Raw genomic sequence first — 14,942 nt, 5'->3', positions numbered from 1 at the left:
CTCATGAGGCTCCTGTGACCTCAAAGTCCAGAAACTAACTGTAGCACTTAGCAGGTGTACTTTGCTGAGTTGCAGTCCCTGTTGGATTGGAGCCTTCAGTTTACCCCTGCACGATCCAGAAAGTCTCATTTTCTGTCTCTCTCTCCAAAACCTGCCCATTCATAGTGTCTCTGAACAAAGGAAAGGTGCCAGAAAGTCCAGTTCTGCATTCTTGGAGTCTACTGCAGCTTCCTCTCCTGAAGTTGCCAGTCACCCAGGTGCTCAGATTTTGACTGTACTTGGACACATGGCAGACATGTCATCATGTGGCACCTACAATCTATAAAGTCTCCTTGCTTTCATTTGTGGGTGTAGTGTCTCTGGTCTGGATCTCTGGGACTGGAGAACCTGCCTGGGAATTGCTTTGCTCAAATAAATCTGTTGCTTACTTTTTCAGATCAGCTTGATCTGACTTACTGCCTCAGTGGAGAAACCGATGAGTGTGTGTGTGTGTAGGGGGGGCACTAAACCTATTAAGCTCCATCAGTGTGAAGAACTGAGCAAATATGTCTGTTGAAATAAATGTCACTTTAGCAGATAAGCTTCCTAGCATTTGATTCTTTTTTCCTTCCTTCCTTCCTTCCTTCCTTCCTTCCTTCCTTCCTTCCTTCCTTCCTTCCTCCCTCCCTCCCTCCCTCCCTCCCTCCCTCCCTCCCTTCCTTCCTTCCTTCCTTCCTTTTGTTTTTCCCCCTTTTTTGGAGAGAAGGTCCCTCTGCGTAGTGCTACCTTTCTTAGAGTTTGCTCTGTACACCAGGCTGGCCTTGAACTCAGAGATCCATCTGCCTCCTGAGTGCTGGGATTAAAGGTGTATGCCATTACACCCAATATAGCATCTAATTCTTTGCCAACTGCTTCAGTGTGTAGAACCAGTTTACTTAGGGCTAGTGTTTTTCCCTTGACCCCCTTTAAAAGATATTCTGAATTCCTCGATGCAATTAAAGAAGTGTTATTTCTGAGCTAAATGTAGTGGTAATGCCAGTACTTTAGAAGCCGAGGCAGGAGATTGTATGGGCTTTAGGCCAGGTTGGACTACATAGTGAGTTCCAGGCTGGCCTAAACTACAGTATGACCTGTCAAAGAAAAAGAATATAAAAATACTTTCTGGGGGGCTGGAGAGATGGCTCAGAGGTTAAGAGCATTGCCTGTTCTTCCAAAGGTCCTGAGTTCAATTCCCAGCAACCACATGGTGGCTCACAACCATCTCATAATGGGGTCTGGTGCCCTCTTCTGGCCTGCGGGTATACACACAGACAGACTATTGTATGCATAATAAATAAATATTTAAAAAAAATACTTTCTGCCAGAATTTTTTTAACTATATGTTTAATGTATATATTTGCTTCTTTTTAAAATTACATTTGTGTGTGTGTGTGTGTAACTGCTAGTAAAAAATTATGTGAACTTTGGGAATGTGGTTCAGTGGTAAATTACTTGCCAAGTGTGTGTGAGATTCAATCCCTAGCTTTGCAAACATAAAGAGACAGTTTTGAAATTATAGAATAAGTTACCCTCGTATTACCCAAGAGATTGCTCAATACAATAGAGTTTTGTAGAAAAGACCTTCTCCTTCCATTTGTTCAACTAAGTAGATTTGTGTTCTTTCTTGGCAGGCATTTATGGAATTTTTGCCGTGTTAATACTGAGCTAGGAGCTAGAGTCCTAAGGTTTGATCTCTCTCTGCTTACATGGCATTAGGGAGGTAGGAGGGCAAGTCTAGTACACTCAGCCAAGTCCAGAGGTTAGAAAAGCCATAACCGCAAAGGAACACAGGCTTGTGATTGGCTACTTGCACTGGATGTGTAGCCACACCTACTCCATGTGCCAGGAGTGCCCTGCAGTCCTGGCCAAGCTCCTGATGCTCCACGGGACATTAAGAATTCAAAGGTTCATTTTCACAATGGGTCACAGGCTGCCAGTTTGTTCACTGGATTACACTGTCACCTACTGGCATGTTGTAAATAATTTGTTAATAAAAGTTATTATTTAAGAAATAGCTTTTGCTAGGTGTGATGGCTCATATCTGTAATACTAACTCATAGGAGGTGGAAGCAGGAGGGTTGCCATGTGTTTGAAGTCAGCCTTTACTACACAGTGAATTCCAGGCAAGTCTGAGCTATAGCCTATCTAAAAATGCAAACCAAACCAAGGCAAAAAAGGATAATGGCTTTTTGTGGTCAATCTGGTTTTTATACAAGCATGTTTCTGTTGTGGGATAATGGTCTTGTACACTGTCACTTGTATTATTTTAATAAAACGCTGAATGACCAGTGGCCAGGCAGGAAGCATAGGCAGGAGGCAGGAGGTAGAGGTGGGGCAACAGGAACAGAAGAATTCTGGCAAGAGGAAACAGTCAGTCTGCAGTCTTAACCCAGACACAGAGGAAGCAAGATGAGAATGTCTCACTGATAAAAGATACCAAGCCACGTGGCTAACACAGACAAAAATTATGAGAATCATAAGTGTTAATAAGAAGCCTGAACTAATAGGCTAGCCAGTTTATAATTTACATAGACCTCTGTGTGTTTCTTTGGGGCTGAATGTCTGCGGGACCAGCAGGACAGAAACCTCTGCCAACATATTTCTTTCTTCCTTTCTTTTCTCAATGCTGTAAATGTGACCCAGAGCTTGGGACATGCTAGGTAAATGCTCTACCATTGAGGTCCACCCCAAGCCATACAAGTGTGTTGTTAAAAATTACGAATGAGCCAGGCGATGCAGGGACATGCTTTTAATTACAGCAGAGGCAGGTGGATCTCTGTGAGTTCAAGGCCATCCTGGTTTACAGAGTGAGTTCCAGGACAGTCAGAGCTACACAGAGAAACCGTCTCAACAAACAAACAAAAGAGGTTACATATGAAACATTCCCTGTGAACTATATATCCTACCATAGAGATATTTGCATATCCACAATTATTGCTGCTCTATTTACTATACATTTATATATTATATACATATAAGCACATGTATGTTTAGGAACATAGAGATAAGCACTTAATTTGAGCCAGTGTTGTTTAAGTCTAGGTGCTAACTATAGTAGATACAAGTGTTTGCATCGTTTTAGATTAAGAACATCTGGTCAAGAAGATTATAATCAAGGCTGCGTTTGTTTACTGATACCATGTCAGAGAAACTTTTGGGGGCAGAATTCTAGAACCACAGAACTATACATACTTCTTTTCCATAGAATTATGGCCAATATTTTTCACCCATAGCATTTCCTATTTACTTCTGTAAATTGACCTAGTGTTCCATTGCAAAGGGGTTACCTGAGGAAATTATTTAATCTAAAGGAAGGAGTATCAACCTTAGGGTGTTTTCTGAAGAAATACTAGGTTATTCCACCTCTCCCACCCCCGTCTCCTACAGTCTGCATAGATGGAAGCATGAACAAAATCTCTCAACCTCTGGGAAGGGAAAAGTTGGTGTGCAGTGCATTAGATATACTTTCTCTTTTTTCCTTCCCTCCCTTCCTCTTTCCTTCCTTCCTTCCTTCCTTCCTTCCTTCCTTCTTTTCTTTCTTTCTTTTTTCTATTTTTTTTTTTTGGTTTTTCAAGACAGGGTTTCTCTGTAGCTTTGGAGCCTGTCCTGGAACTAGCTCTTGGAGACCAGGGTGACCTCAAACTCACAGAGATCTGCCTGCCTCTGCCTCCTGAGTGCTGGGATTAAAGGCATGTGCCACCACCGTCTGGCTCAGTTCCACTTTCAAAACTGTACTATGATCATAACCAGCTGTGAGATCCTTGGTACTCAAGAATATGTTAACTCATTTCCACAGAAAAAGCACAACCATCTTAAAAACTGGTTAATTTGTTCTTTTCCTTAAAAATAGAGTAAAGGTACCATTCCTTTTCTTGGAGAGACTTTTTAGTTGAGATAAATTTTTGTAGGTAGAAATTTCAGTTCCAGGTCCAAACTCACCAGCTATGTAACTTTGGGCAATTATCATGTCTGCGTCTTGGTGTATAATGTTGGGGAAATTAGTAGCAATGCAAGAAGCATGTTAAACAGGATACTGTGTACTGAACTGAGTCTGCTCAAAGCTCATATTCTAAAGTCCCAACTCACAGTGGTCAATATCTGAGGACAGAGTCTTTGGGAAGTGAATAAGTTTGAAGCAGGTCATGTGTGTGTGGGGCCTGCGTGACAGGATAAATGCCCTGGAAAGAAGAGAGGCAGGGGTTCTGGACATTGCTCATTGATAAACAGCATGTGCATCATCAGCATATGTGAAGGCCTAGGTTTGGTCCCTGGTTAATACACACACACACACACACACACACACACACACACACACACGAAATGGAGAAAGAGGATCTAAATATATGTTCTCTGTCGGCCATACATCTCTACCATGTGAGGACATGGATTCCTGGGACTGTCAATGCAAGATTCTAGGTTCAATATTCATAGGACATTATTCAATATTCACTTTCTGTCTGTAAGCAAATAGAAAGCTTCTTACTAAAGTCTAACCAAGCTGACTCTCTTGTCTTGGACTTCTACCTTCTAGAACTGTGGGAAAAAAATCTGCGATATTGGTTCCTCATTTCTAGATCCCTTCCCTATTCTTATCTTTGCTTTTGATGTAGGTCTTGCTATGTGACGTAGATCAGCATTCAATTTGTGATTTCCTGCCTAACCCTCCCATGTACTTAGATTACAGGCCTGTACTTCCATGCCTCACCCTTAAGACAACTATTCTTCTTGGAAAATTGACCTGGTGAAAGGGGCTATTTCTTCTCTGATCCTACGGTAGCAACAGTTTGTTTATCTGTGAGTTTTCCTGACTCTAAGTCTAAACAGACTATCTTGCCTGGTAGACCTGATGTCTCTTTGGTCCTTTCCAACCTGAGCACACCTTTCCTTAGCAGGGATGTGCACTGATACTGACTCAACTTACAGCTCCATTGGTAGGGTTGCCTGTTTTTATGACTAGCAATGAAAGTTATTTCATGGATGCAGCCCCAGTAGTTTCATGCCTTTAGAGATGATATCAACAGGGAAAAGGAGAGTAGAGAGGAGGCAGGCTTCACTTAAGCCTTGTGATTAGGAAGAGTCTAATTGTAACAGAGTTTGAGGGCCAGCATGATAGCTTGCATTATGCCCCCTTTACTTCATAGAGCTGACTTTGCAAATGACTCAGCAGGCGTAAGAGAGCAAGACGTACCAGATGGTAATGTTTTAGAATGTTATTAGCTACAGTTAGGTACTTGTTTTCTCTTGAAAGGAGAAAATTATGAGAGAAAATGGAGCACATGAAATTTTTTCATATGGAGAAATGCCATTATAATTACACACTAAAATTAAATACATTTGTTTATGGTTTCTCTGATTCTGCTAGAAGGTAAGGCTTGTTGAGTGCCAAGATTATTATTTGCTCTGTATTCCAAGAAACTAATGCAGCAAATAAGCTATAAATATTTGGTAAAAAAAAAAGCATAGACACAGCTTATGGATGAATGAATGAATGAGCACATGTGCCATGGTGTAAATGCGGAGGTCGGAGGACAACTTGTAGGGGTCAGTTATGTCTTTCCACTGTGTGTGTCCCCAGGATCAAATGAGACTCCCTGAGCCATGTTGCTTTCCTTAAGAGCTATTTTTTTTTATGCTGGAGAGTCATTTAAAATGTTGGTGTTATCTTTCTTATTACTGTTCTCTTGCTGTGACGAGGCACCATGACCAAGCAACTTATAAAATTTAATTGGGGGCTTATTTACAGTTCAGAGGGTGAGTCCATGATCAACATGGTGGGGGATATAGCAGCAGGCAGGCAGGCATGTTGCTGGAGCAGTAGCCAAGAGCTTACATCTGATCTCCAAGATGGAGACACACACACACACACACACACACACACACAGAGAGAGAGAGAGAGAGAGAGAGAGAGAGAGAGAGAGAGAGAGAGAGCGCAAGTGAGAGCACTGGACCTGGCATGGGATTTTGAAACTTCAAAGCACCCCCAGTGACATACTTCCTCCAACAAACCCACCTCCCAGTCCTTCCTGACAGTCCACCAACTAACTGGAAACCAGATGTATGGGCCTGTGGGGGCCACTTTCATTCAAACCCCCACAGTTAGTAAGGTGGAAAGGAAAGCTGAAGTCATTGTGATGGTACACTAGCCTAATTAGTCGATGGGTTCATCCATATTCCAGTAGAGAGAGCTGAATAAATTCTCTAATCATGTCCTTGACTTGAAATAAAATTTTAGGAGAAAGAAGAAAATCTTGAGAAAGTAGAAAAAGCTAGGCATGGTGGATGCCTGTAATCTCAGGACTGCCTCAAGTTTGAGGCAGTCTGATTTATGTAGCAAGCTCCAAGCCAGCTGCAGTAAAACCCCATTTTGAGAAAATAAAAAAAAAACCCTGAAAGACAAATCTTTGAAGAGCTTCAAGACAGCCTGTGAACTAATGGGGAGCTCACAGGTACTTTGGAAAGTGTGAAGTCATTTAATGACTGTAACAAAAGCTTAAGTGATCCTCATAGACCACCAGCCACCACCAGCAGCAGCAGGATAGTTGTCAGGTTGTAAGATTCACTGGAATGATTGTTCCTTTGCTGCCTTCGAGCATGTAGCCTAAGATTTCTCTCTCTCTCTCTCTCTCTCTCTCTCTCTCTCTCTCTCTCTCTCTCTGTGTGTGTGTGTGTGTGTGTGTTATATGCATGTGTGTGCAGGTACACAGGCACAAAGGCCAGAGGAGGCAATTGGCTGCCCTTCTGTATCACTCTATACTCTTTGAGACAGAGCCTCTCATTAAACCTGGCAGCCAGAAAGCCCCATCCATCCTTCTCACCGCCAAGCCTCAGCACTGGGTTATAGGTGTGAGTGGCTATGCCTAGCTTTTTTGTTTCTTTTTACATGGTACTGGCATGCAAACTCAGGTCCCCATGTTTGAGCAGCACATGCTCGTTGCCTGCAAAGCCATCTCTCCAGCATCTCTGAGCCCAGTCAGCATGCTCACGAGAGGCTTTGACTGTGCAAATCATTGCAGGTGTTCTCCAGACCTTTCTCCCCAGGGAAAAAAAGGCAGGTCCATCACAGAAGTGGAAAATCTCCCAGAGAGAGGCCCTGGCAGCTGGAGTCCAATTTCTTGATAATTCTGAAGCTGGAATCTGTTATAACTAGAGAATGCTGAAGGATAATGGGCTCCTGTTGCTAATGAAAGACCGAGATCAGAACACAGAGGTGCCTCTGCCAAGCAGAAACCGGCCTTTTCATAAAGCACATATTGTAATAATTCTGTGACTAGCAAGCGGCTCTTAGCTGTGCCCCCCTCTGGAAAGGCTTGATTAGCCCACTTCCTTTCTCTCTTTTATTAGAGACGTGATTCTGTTTCAAAGCAGAGCTTAGGTTTCCATTACCTCTTGGCATTTTGCACCCATTGTCTCCCATCTAGTGTGTCATGTGGCTCAAATCAATTAACAGTTGAGGCTGGTAAGCGATGCCTCACGTTTATGAGCACCTCCAGCCTCAAGTTCAAAAGCGCAGTCATGACCTCATGCTCCCATTCTGGAAATCTGTGCTCAGCTGTTTCAAACCTCTTTGTCTTAATCGGTTGTGGCCAATTACAGAGCACCTTCACCCAGCATGGTTGAAGCAGCTCATTTATAGTAATGTGGGCATACGTGCCAGCTGGAAAGCCACGGTTTTCAGGCCACTGTGGCTACCGTGGCAGAAATGTAGTGCTGGCTAGCCTCAATAGAGAGGGACCTCCCGGTTATATGTGAAAAGTCCAGCAGAACTGGATCTCAAATAATGTCAGGATCCTTTGACCTCTCTGTTTTGGCTTCAAGCTTTTACCACTCGGTGGCAATATAGCTCCCAGGTTTACTGACTGAACAGCTTCAGGCTGTGAATGAATAAGCACCTTTGAGAGAGCAGCACATCCAAAGTCCTCAGGCAGATCCTGAGAGGCGCCACGGGAGTCACATGCCTATCACTGAGACTGTAGGAATCACATAAGCATGACTTCCGCTGATGAGGCCAGAATAACATCTGGCTGTTGGGGCTGGAGTGGGGCAGTTAGGCCCCACCAAGTCTTTAGGACAGAGCCAGGACTTCTGAAAAGAGGGGAGAAGATTTTTGGGGTCTCTCCTGGAACTAGCTCTTGTAGACCAGGCTGGCCTCGAACTCACAGAGATCCACCTGCCTCTGCCTCCTGAGTGCTGGGATTAAAGGCATGCGCCACCACCGCCAGGCTTGAGAAGACTTTTCTTATGTTTTTGGTTGTAAACCTAGCGTTTAATCGCTGAACAAGCTCTCCAGCCTGAGAGAATTTTTCTTTTCTCTCTTTCTTTTTTGATTTGTCAATCATGTTTTATTTTGGCATTTATTATACCTGGATATAGAGTATTCTTTAAATTAATTTCTATATTTTTGTTGGTTTGAAATGTAATCATTATAAAATTAAGTTAAAGTCTGTGAAACTGAGAGAATGGTCCTGAGTTAAATGAACAGAAGCATTTAATTCTTGGTTTTTGATTCCACAGAGGATTTTTTCTTCCTTCCTTTCTTTCTTTCTTTCTTTCTTTTTTTTTTTGTTGTTATTTTTGTTTTTTCGAGACAGGGTTTCTCTGTGTAGCTTTGGAGTCTGTCCTGGAACTCACTCTGTAGAACAGGCTGGCCTCGAACTCACAGAGATCCGCCTGCCTCTGCCTCCCAAGTACTGGGCTTAAAGGTGTGCACCACCACCACCTGGCTCACAGATTTTTCTTAAATGAGGGAATTCTGGGACAACAAACTACCACATGGTTCTAGAAATGAAGTTTTCCCCAGAGCATTTGGGCAGAATAGCAGTGAGACCTCTACCTGGATGTAGTAAGCAGTCTAGCTGCTGACCTTGGCCCTGGTGGTTGTCTCCGTACCTTAGGAGAAGCAGAGGAAGAGTGGAAGTAGGTGGGTAGCAATGAGTATTTGGATCAGGTGGGAGTCGAGGTGAAGGACAGGGTTAATGATGAGGGCTCAGCGGGACAGCCACACCCAACAAGTGTAACCAGACCAGAGAACCAAGAACATCTTATGGCAGGGCTCTCAGAGGGGAGGCAGATACGGCTGGAGTGTTTGCATCGGCTAGTCTAGACAGAAGCCTTCTCGCCGACATGTTGCGTTTTCCAGAACTGTTTATATACTTTCTCCGAGAAGCCTTTCCTAGACTCCACTTGCTAAGAACAGGTAAACCTTCTGAAAGAGGGCTCTCGTCTGTCACCCTGAGAAATTCCATCATACCCCTTTTATAGCCATCATATGTACTAGAAATGAATGTCCAAACCCACCCACTTTGTTTAAAGCTTGGCAGCTATTTCAAGACTGAGGCATCCGAAGATGCCTGTGTCTCTGTAGCTCAGACAGACCTTGAACTTTCAATCCCCTTGCCCCAGCTTTCCTGTAGCTGTGAGCTACTGGACCATGAGGCCTAGGAATAGAATTCTCCATTGTTTTTCTTTCAGATTAAGGTCTTGCTCGCTGTGTTCTAGGTTGGCCTAGAACTTCCTATGTAGTCCACACTAGCTTCAATCCCCACAGTCTTCCTACCTCAGCTTCCTGAGTGCTGGGATTGCAAACATTATACTACCAGGCCTAGCCTGAGGGTACATGGAAAGTCTCTGTTTTGTGTCCTGGACTCTGTTCTCTGTCCACCCATGCATGGCAGGTGGTTCTGTATCGCAGACATTACTTGTCAGCAGGGACCAATCACAAGTTCACATGTCACCTTCCTTTCCTATGTGCAACTAGGAGGAAGAAATTACTCAGGGACTTGAAAGAACCAAAACTACACAATACAATGTCTCTTTCTTGTTAAATGAACTAATAGAGAAAAATGTTACTGAATACCATGTGTTAACTAGCTTTGAATCAATAAGAAAAGAAGCTTCTGGGGAAAAATTAACTGTTGTACATCTTTTCCTCCAGAATATTTTTAGATCTTCAAGACACCATGTTTAATTTGGTGTGTGTGGTCCCGCTGGGCATCGCAACTGTGCAGATTCTGACTTGGAGCTCCTTCTCCATCAGGAACAGAGCAGACTACTCAGGCACTGTGTAAGCACAGCGGCCGTGCTGGGCAGCGGTTGCAACACTCCTTCAAGGGCTTGTCAGTTCTTAGAGGTTGTGCTGCGCTCAAAGGCAGAAGTGATCTTTACACCCCCCCCATTTGTTTAAAAACCAAAGCAAATAAAACAGCGTGTATTGGGAGCTTTTTACTCTCTGAGTTATGGCCTCTCCGTGGGCTGTTTCCTGGCATTCAGCAGCCTGGGACCTGCAACTCTTCACCGCCAGACCATTGCCTTGTGTTCCTCGAACGGGTTGGTCAGTACACACCACTCTTGAAAGTTCTTCAAACTTCATATTTTTGGCAAATTTTGTGAAAGACAGCATTCTTTCCTCCTCCTTTCTAGGACTCTTTCACGTGTAGGCAAATGTTCTACCGCTGAGCTACATTTTAAAAATGTTTTTTATTTTGTGTCAGCATTCCACTAAGTTGTCCAGGCTTGCTTTGAACTCACACTGTAACTCTGGCAGGCATTTCAGCCTCCCAAACAGCTGGGATTACAGGTCTGTGTCACCCGGGAGAGGCCTCCTCCACACCTTTCCCCAGCAGCACGCTATCACCATTGCCTGCTACTTTCCTGTGATGAAAAGCAACGAAGGTCACTACACTCCTTGATTTGGAAATGTGTTACAAAACTGTTAGCGTGAAAACAAGCATAGTGCTGGCGCAGACGCGGATACATCATCCATCAGATCAGCACCAAGAGCCCAGGAATAACCACCACATTTACAGTGAACTGATTTCTCAACAAGGGGCCCAAAAACACACAGTGGGGAAAACGTCAGTGTCTTCAACAAGAGATGCTGAGAACAGCTACATGCAGAAGGATGAAATTCGACCCTCATCACACACCAAATATAGAAATCAGGTAAAAACAAAGACTCAAATACAAGATTCAGTACTGTAAAACCACTGAAGAAAAAAAACCATGGAGGATAAAGGAATGGGATTACATAAAACTGAAAAGTTTCTGCACACCCAAGGGAACAGAGTGAAAAAACATCACACACTTTGGGAGAAAATATTTGCAGACATACACCCAAGAAGGGGGCTGTATTGAGTACTGGAACAGAGGCATGAGCCATCACACGTGGACGACTGTATCATTTGTTGTAAATCGTATACACAGAAACTTTTACTGTGAACTACTTTTTCTTACAGATACTGCTCTAAATTTTTTAAAGTTTGTGTGAGATTGAACTCAGACTCTCAGCTTGAAAGCAAGTGGTTTAATGTCTGAACCATTTCCCCTACCCACTGTAGGCTTTTTATCTATCTATCTATCTATCTATCTATCTATCTATCTATCTATCTATCTATCATGTATACAATATTCTTTCTGCATGTATGCCTGCAGGCCAGAAGAGGGCACCAGACCTCATTACAGATGGTTGTGAGCCACCATGTGGTTGCTGGGAGTTGAACTCAGGACCTTTGGAAGAGCAGGCAATGCTCTTAACCTCTGAACCATCTCTCCAGCCCCCCACTGTAGGCTTTTATAACCCGTAAAACAATCACAAAATCAAGACTGTTTTGGATAGTGTTAAGAAAATGGAAATGCAATCTACACACTGCAAGGCAATGTTTACAAAATGCCTAGTGATAAAGGACTTTTTTGAACAATAAAAGGCTCAAAATGCAATTGAAAATGAAAATTTAATTTAAAAACACATAAAGATTTGAATAGATGCTTCATCAAAGAAGACACATAGTACCTGGAAATGTGTGTAACATTATTGGCCATTATGAAAATGTGAAACAAAACAATAATACTAAAAGATAACATTGTATAACATTGAGAATCACCAAAATAAAAACTAACAATAAACCAAATGCTCAGAAGGATTTGGGTTTCCCCAGTACACACATTCTTGGTATGAATTAATATGATATAGATGCTTTAAAAAGTGGGACATTTTCTTGTAAGGAAATAAACATTTCACATTTGACCTAAAAATCTCATTGTTAACTTGCCCTAGAGAAATGAAAATTCATGTTCACAGAAAACATATATGTAATCTTAATGGCGGCTTCCTTCATATACCCAAAAATAACAGAAACAACTCTCTGACAGGTAAATTGATACACAATTGTGGTTCATCTACATCATGGATTACTATGCAGCAAAAGGAGGAATATTTACTGAATGTCAAGTACATAAAGCTAAGTACAAGAAACCAGATGCAAAAGGCTATGTATTGTGTAATTCCATTTGCAGGATATCCTGGAGAAGGCAAGTATGTTAGTGCAGAAGACACAGAAGCGGCTGCTGTAGCCCGGGACTGGATATTGACTGCAAAGGGGCACATGATTTTTTTTTTTTTTAAGGTTCGGGGTATTTTGTATCTTAATTTTGATGGTGGTCACACAATTGTATCTATGTGTCAAAATTCATGAATTATACACGAAAGATGGCAAGTTGATGGTGACACTTGTTCTCATTGCATTCCTAGAAGGTTACAGTGCCATCAGGAAATGTCCCTTTTCCTTCTGGATTATGGCAGCAGACTGTATAAAATATTTCATGACACTCAGAGATGTTTTGTTAGGTGCATCATTGCTTCTGTTGGAGGCCCTCCCTCTGTCTTCTCTGTGAAGCACATTGGGAGCTCCATGTGTACGGAACCCTTAAGAAGTATGCCTGGGAGAGTCCTGCAAAGCTGCAATTTAGCCAACACCAGGGTGGTGCTAGTGTCTGGAGGAGGCCTGTCCACAAGCACTAGGAGGCAGCAGAGCCTTGAGGCAGTGAAGGTATTCAGTAAGACTAGCAGGTGTAAAGTCTTGCTTCACCCTGCTTGCAGTGGAAACCCTTGCAGGTCGAGGCAGGAAAAAGGTGGGAATAAGAAACAATTTCACCAGAGTCATGAGGATTAAAAGAAAGGACACACGTAAGACACTCAGCACAGTGCCTGGCACCAGGTACATGCTGCCATTGTCTAAAGTGACAGGTGGTACCCACGCAGCAATGTGGGAAGGAACTCTGCATGAGTAGGCTGTGACCTAGATCTAAAATTCTGTGAGGCAGAAATATATCTTTTCCCACGTTCATGTCTTGAGTTCCTCCAGGATGCTTCACAATGGACTGGGCAAACTTCAGACTATGGAACAGCGGATGGAGTATGTACACATGTGTTCCTGCCTGCCTGTGACATGCGTGAATGGCAAAGGCAAAGGACTTTATTTTGTGTCATAGGAAACTGATAGTTTGTTCTATACAGTTCTTATAACAACATCTACACTTGCAAATTTTGCCACAGTTTTGTGGCTATTTGGAGTTGGTTATTTCCCGTTTTGTGAGCGTTATGGAGCTCTGAAATGGTGAGGCTTATTTTCAAGGGATGTGGGAAAACGCTTTTTCCACTTCTCTAGTGGGTTGTGTAAGTACAGGTACATACATATTCACTAATGAAAGCAAGCATGCAATCCTATATCTTTGTGCATGAATGGTTTTTTAATTATCATTTTGTGTGGATGTGTGTGTACATGTGTGCGAGGGTGCACATGCATGTGTTTGTGGAGGACAGGGGTCAGTATTGAGTGTCTTCCTCCATTGCTTACCACCTTTCACTTTATCTATCTACCTACATACCTACCTACATACCTACCTACCACCCACCCACCCACCTATCTACCTATCTACCATCTATCTATGTATCTATCTACCTACCTTCTATCTATCTATCTATCTATCTATCTATCTATCTATCTATCTATCTATCTATCTATCTATCTGTCTATCTATCTATCTACCTATCTACCTACCTACCTACCTATCTACCTATCTACCTAATCAATCATCTGTTTTTGGCACAGAATGCCTCACTGAACCTGGAGTGTGTCATTTCAATTAGCCTAGCTACTGGGTAAACCTCAGGGATCTTCTGCTTCCTTGGTGCTGGATCCCAGGCATGTACTGCCGTACCTAACTTTTTATGTATGTCCTAGGGCTCACACTCAGATCCCTATGCTTGCAAGGTGAACAGTTCACCGACAGAGTCATCTCTCTAGCCCCTCATTACCATTTATACAAATAAGATTGTTGGGGTTATAGATTTCCCATGAGCATTTGAAAAGCATAATGGAAGTAATTAGACTTTAGGTCTCCTGTGTCCTGGAGCAAATGTTCATTTGTTTTTGATGGTAAAGGTGGGATCGGGCAGGATAAATTGGCACGGAGTAGAGAGGCTGACAGATGAATGGATAGACAAAATATTTATTCAAATGTATACGTACATATTTGTGTGTGAATTTTACTCAGCCTGAGCCATGACATTCTGACACATACTACAATATCGATAAATTCTAAGTACACTATACTGAGTGAAATGCCAGCCGTAGAAGAACACTTTGATATCATTTACGTAAGAGACTTGCAGTCAAACTCCTAGAGACGGAAAGTGGAATGACAGTTGTCAGGGTGTGAGGGGAGGAAAGATGTCAGGAAAGTGCTTGGCAGCGAGAGAGTTTCTGTCTGATCGCATGCAAGGTCACAGCGATGGGTGGTGGGAGGAGTCACACGTGCAAATGTTCTCTCTTGAAAAAGACCTTGTTCTGTTTGTGCACGTGTCTGTGTCTTAAGTCTGCGTGTACATACACTGTGAGGTACATGGGAGGGCAGAGGACAGCTTGTAGAAGTTGGTTCTTTCCTTCCACCATATGGGTCCTGGGGGCTAAACTCTAAAGGTCAGGCTTAGTGGTACACACTCATCTGCTGAGCCATCTATCCAGTCTGACATAGTAATAGCAACAGCAATAATAATAATAATAATAGTAATAATAATAATAATAATAATAAAACTGTCTACTCTTTGTTCTCCTTCTTGAAAAAGGCCATGTACTGTCTCTTTAAAGTTA

General features: G+C 42.7%; 1 protein-coding gene across 8 annotated transcripts in view; it reads left to right on the top strand.

The window, feature by feature from the left end:
- LOC125417140 (solute carrier family 68 member 1-like) overlaps positions 1 to 10,231 on the top strand; it is a 35,699-nt gene extending 25,468 nt beyond the window's left edge. For all 8 annotated transcript variants that reach the window (XM_048460445.3, XM_048460444.3, XM_048460443.3 and 5 more), the window contains one exon: positions 9,950 to 10,231. In XM_048460445.3, the coding sequence (XP_048316402.2) occupies positions 9,950 to 10,082 (133 nt within the window). In that variant the 3' untranslated portion in view covers positions 10,083 to 10,231. The remainder of the gene's footprint in view (positions 1 to 9,949) is intronic.
- The last annotated feature ends 4,711 nt before the right edge of the window (positions 10,232 to 14,942 follow it).

Source organism: Myodes glareolus, chromosome 7 (assembly GCF_982192425.1).
Source record: "Myodes glareolus chromosome 7, mMyoGla1.1, whole genome shotgun sequence".
Classification (NCBI taxonomy): Eukaryota; Metazoa; Chordata; class Mammalia; order Rodentia; family Cricetidae; genus Myodes; species Myodes glareolus.
This window is presented reverse-complemented; position numbering and strand designations above follow the sequence as displayed.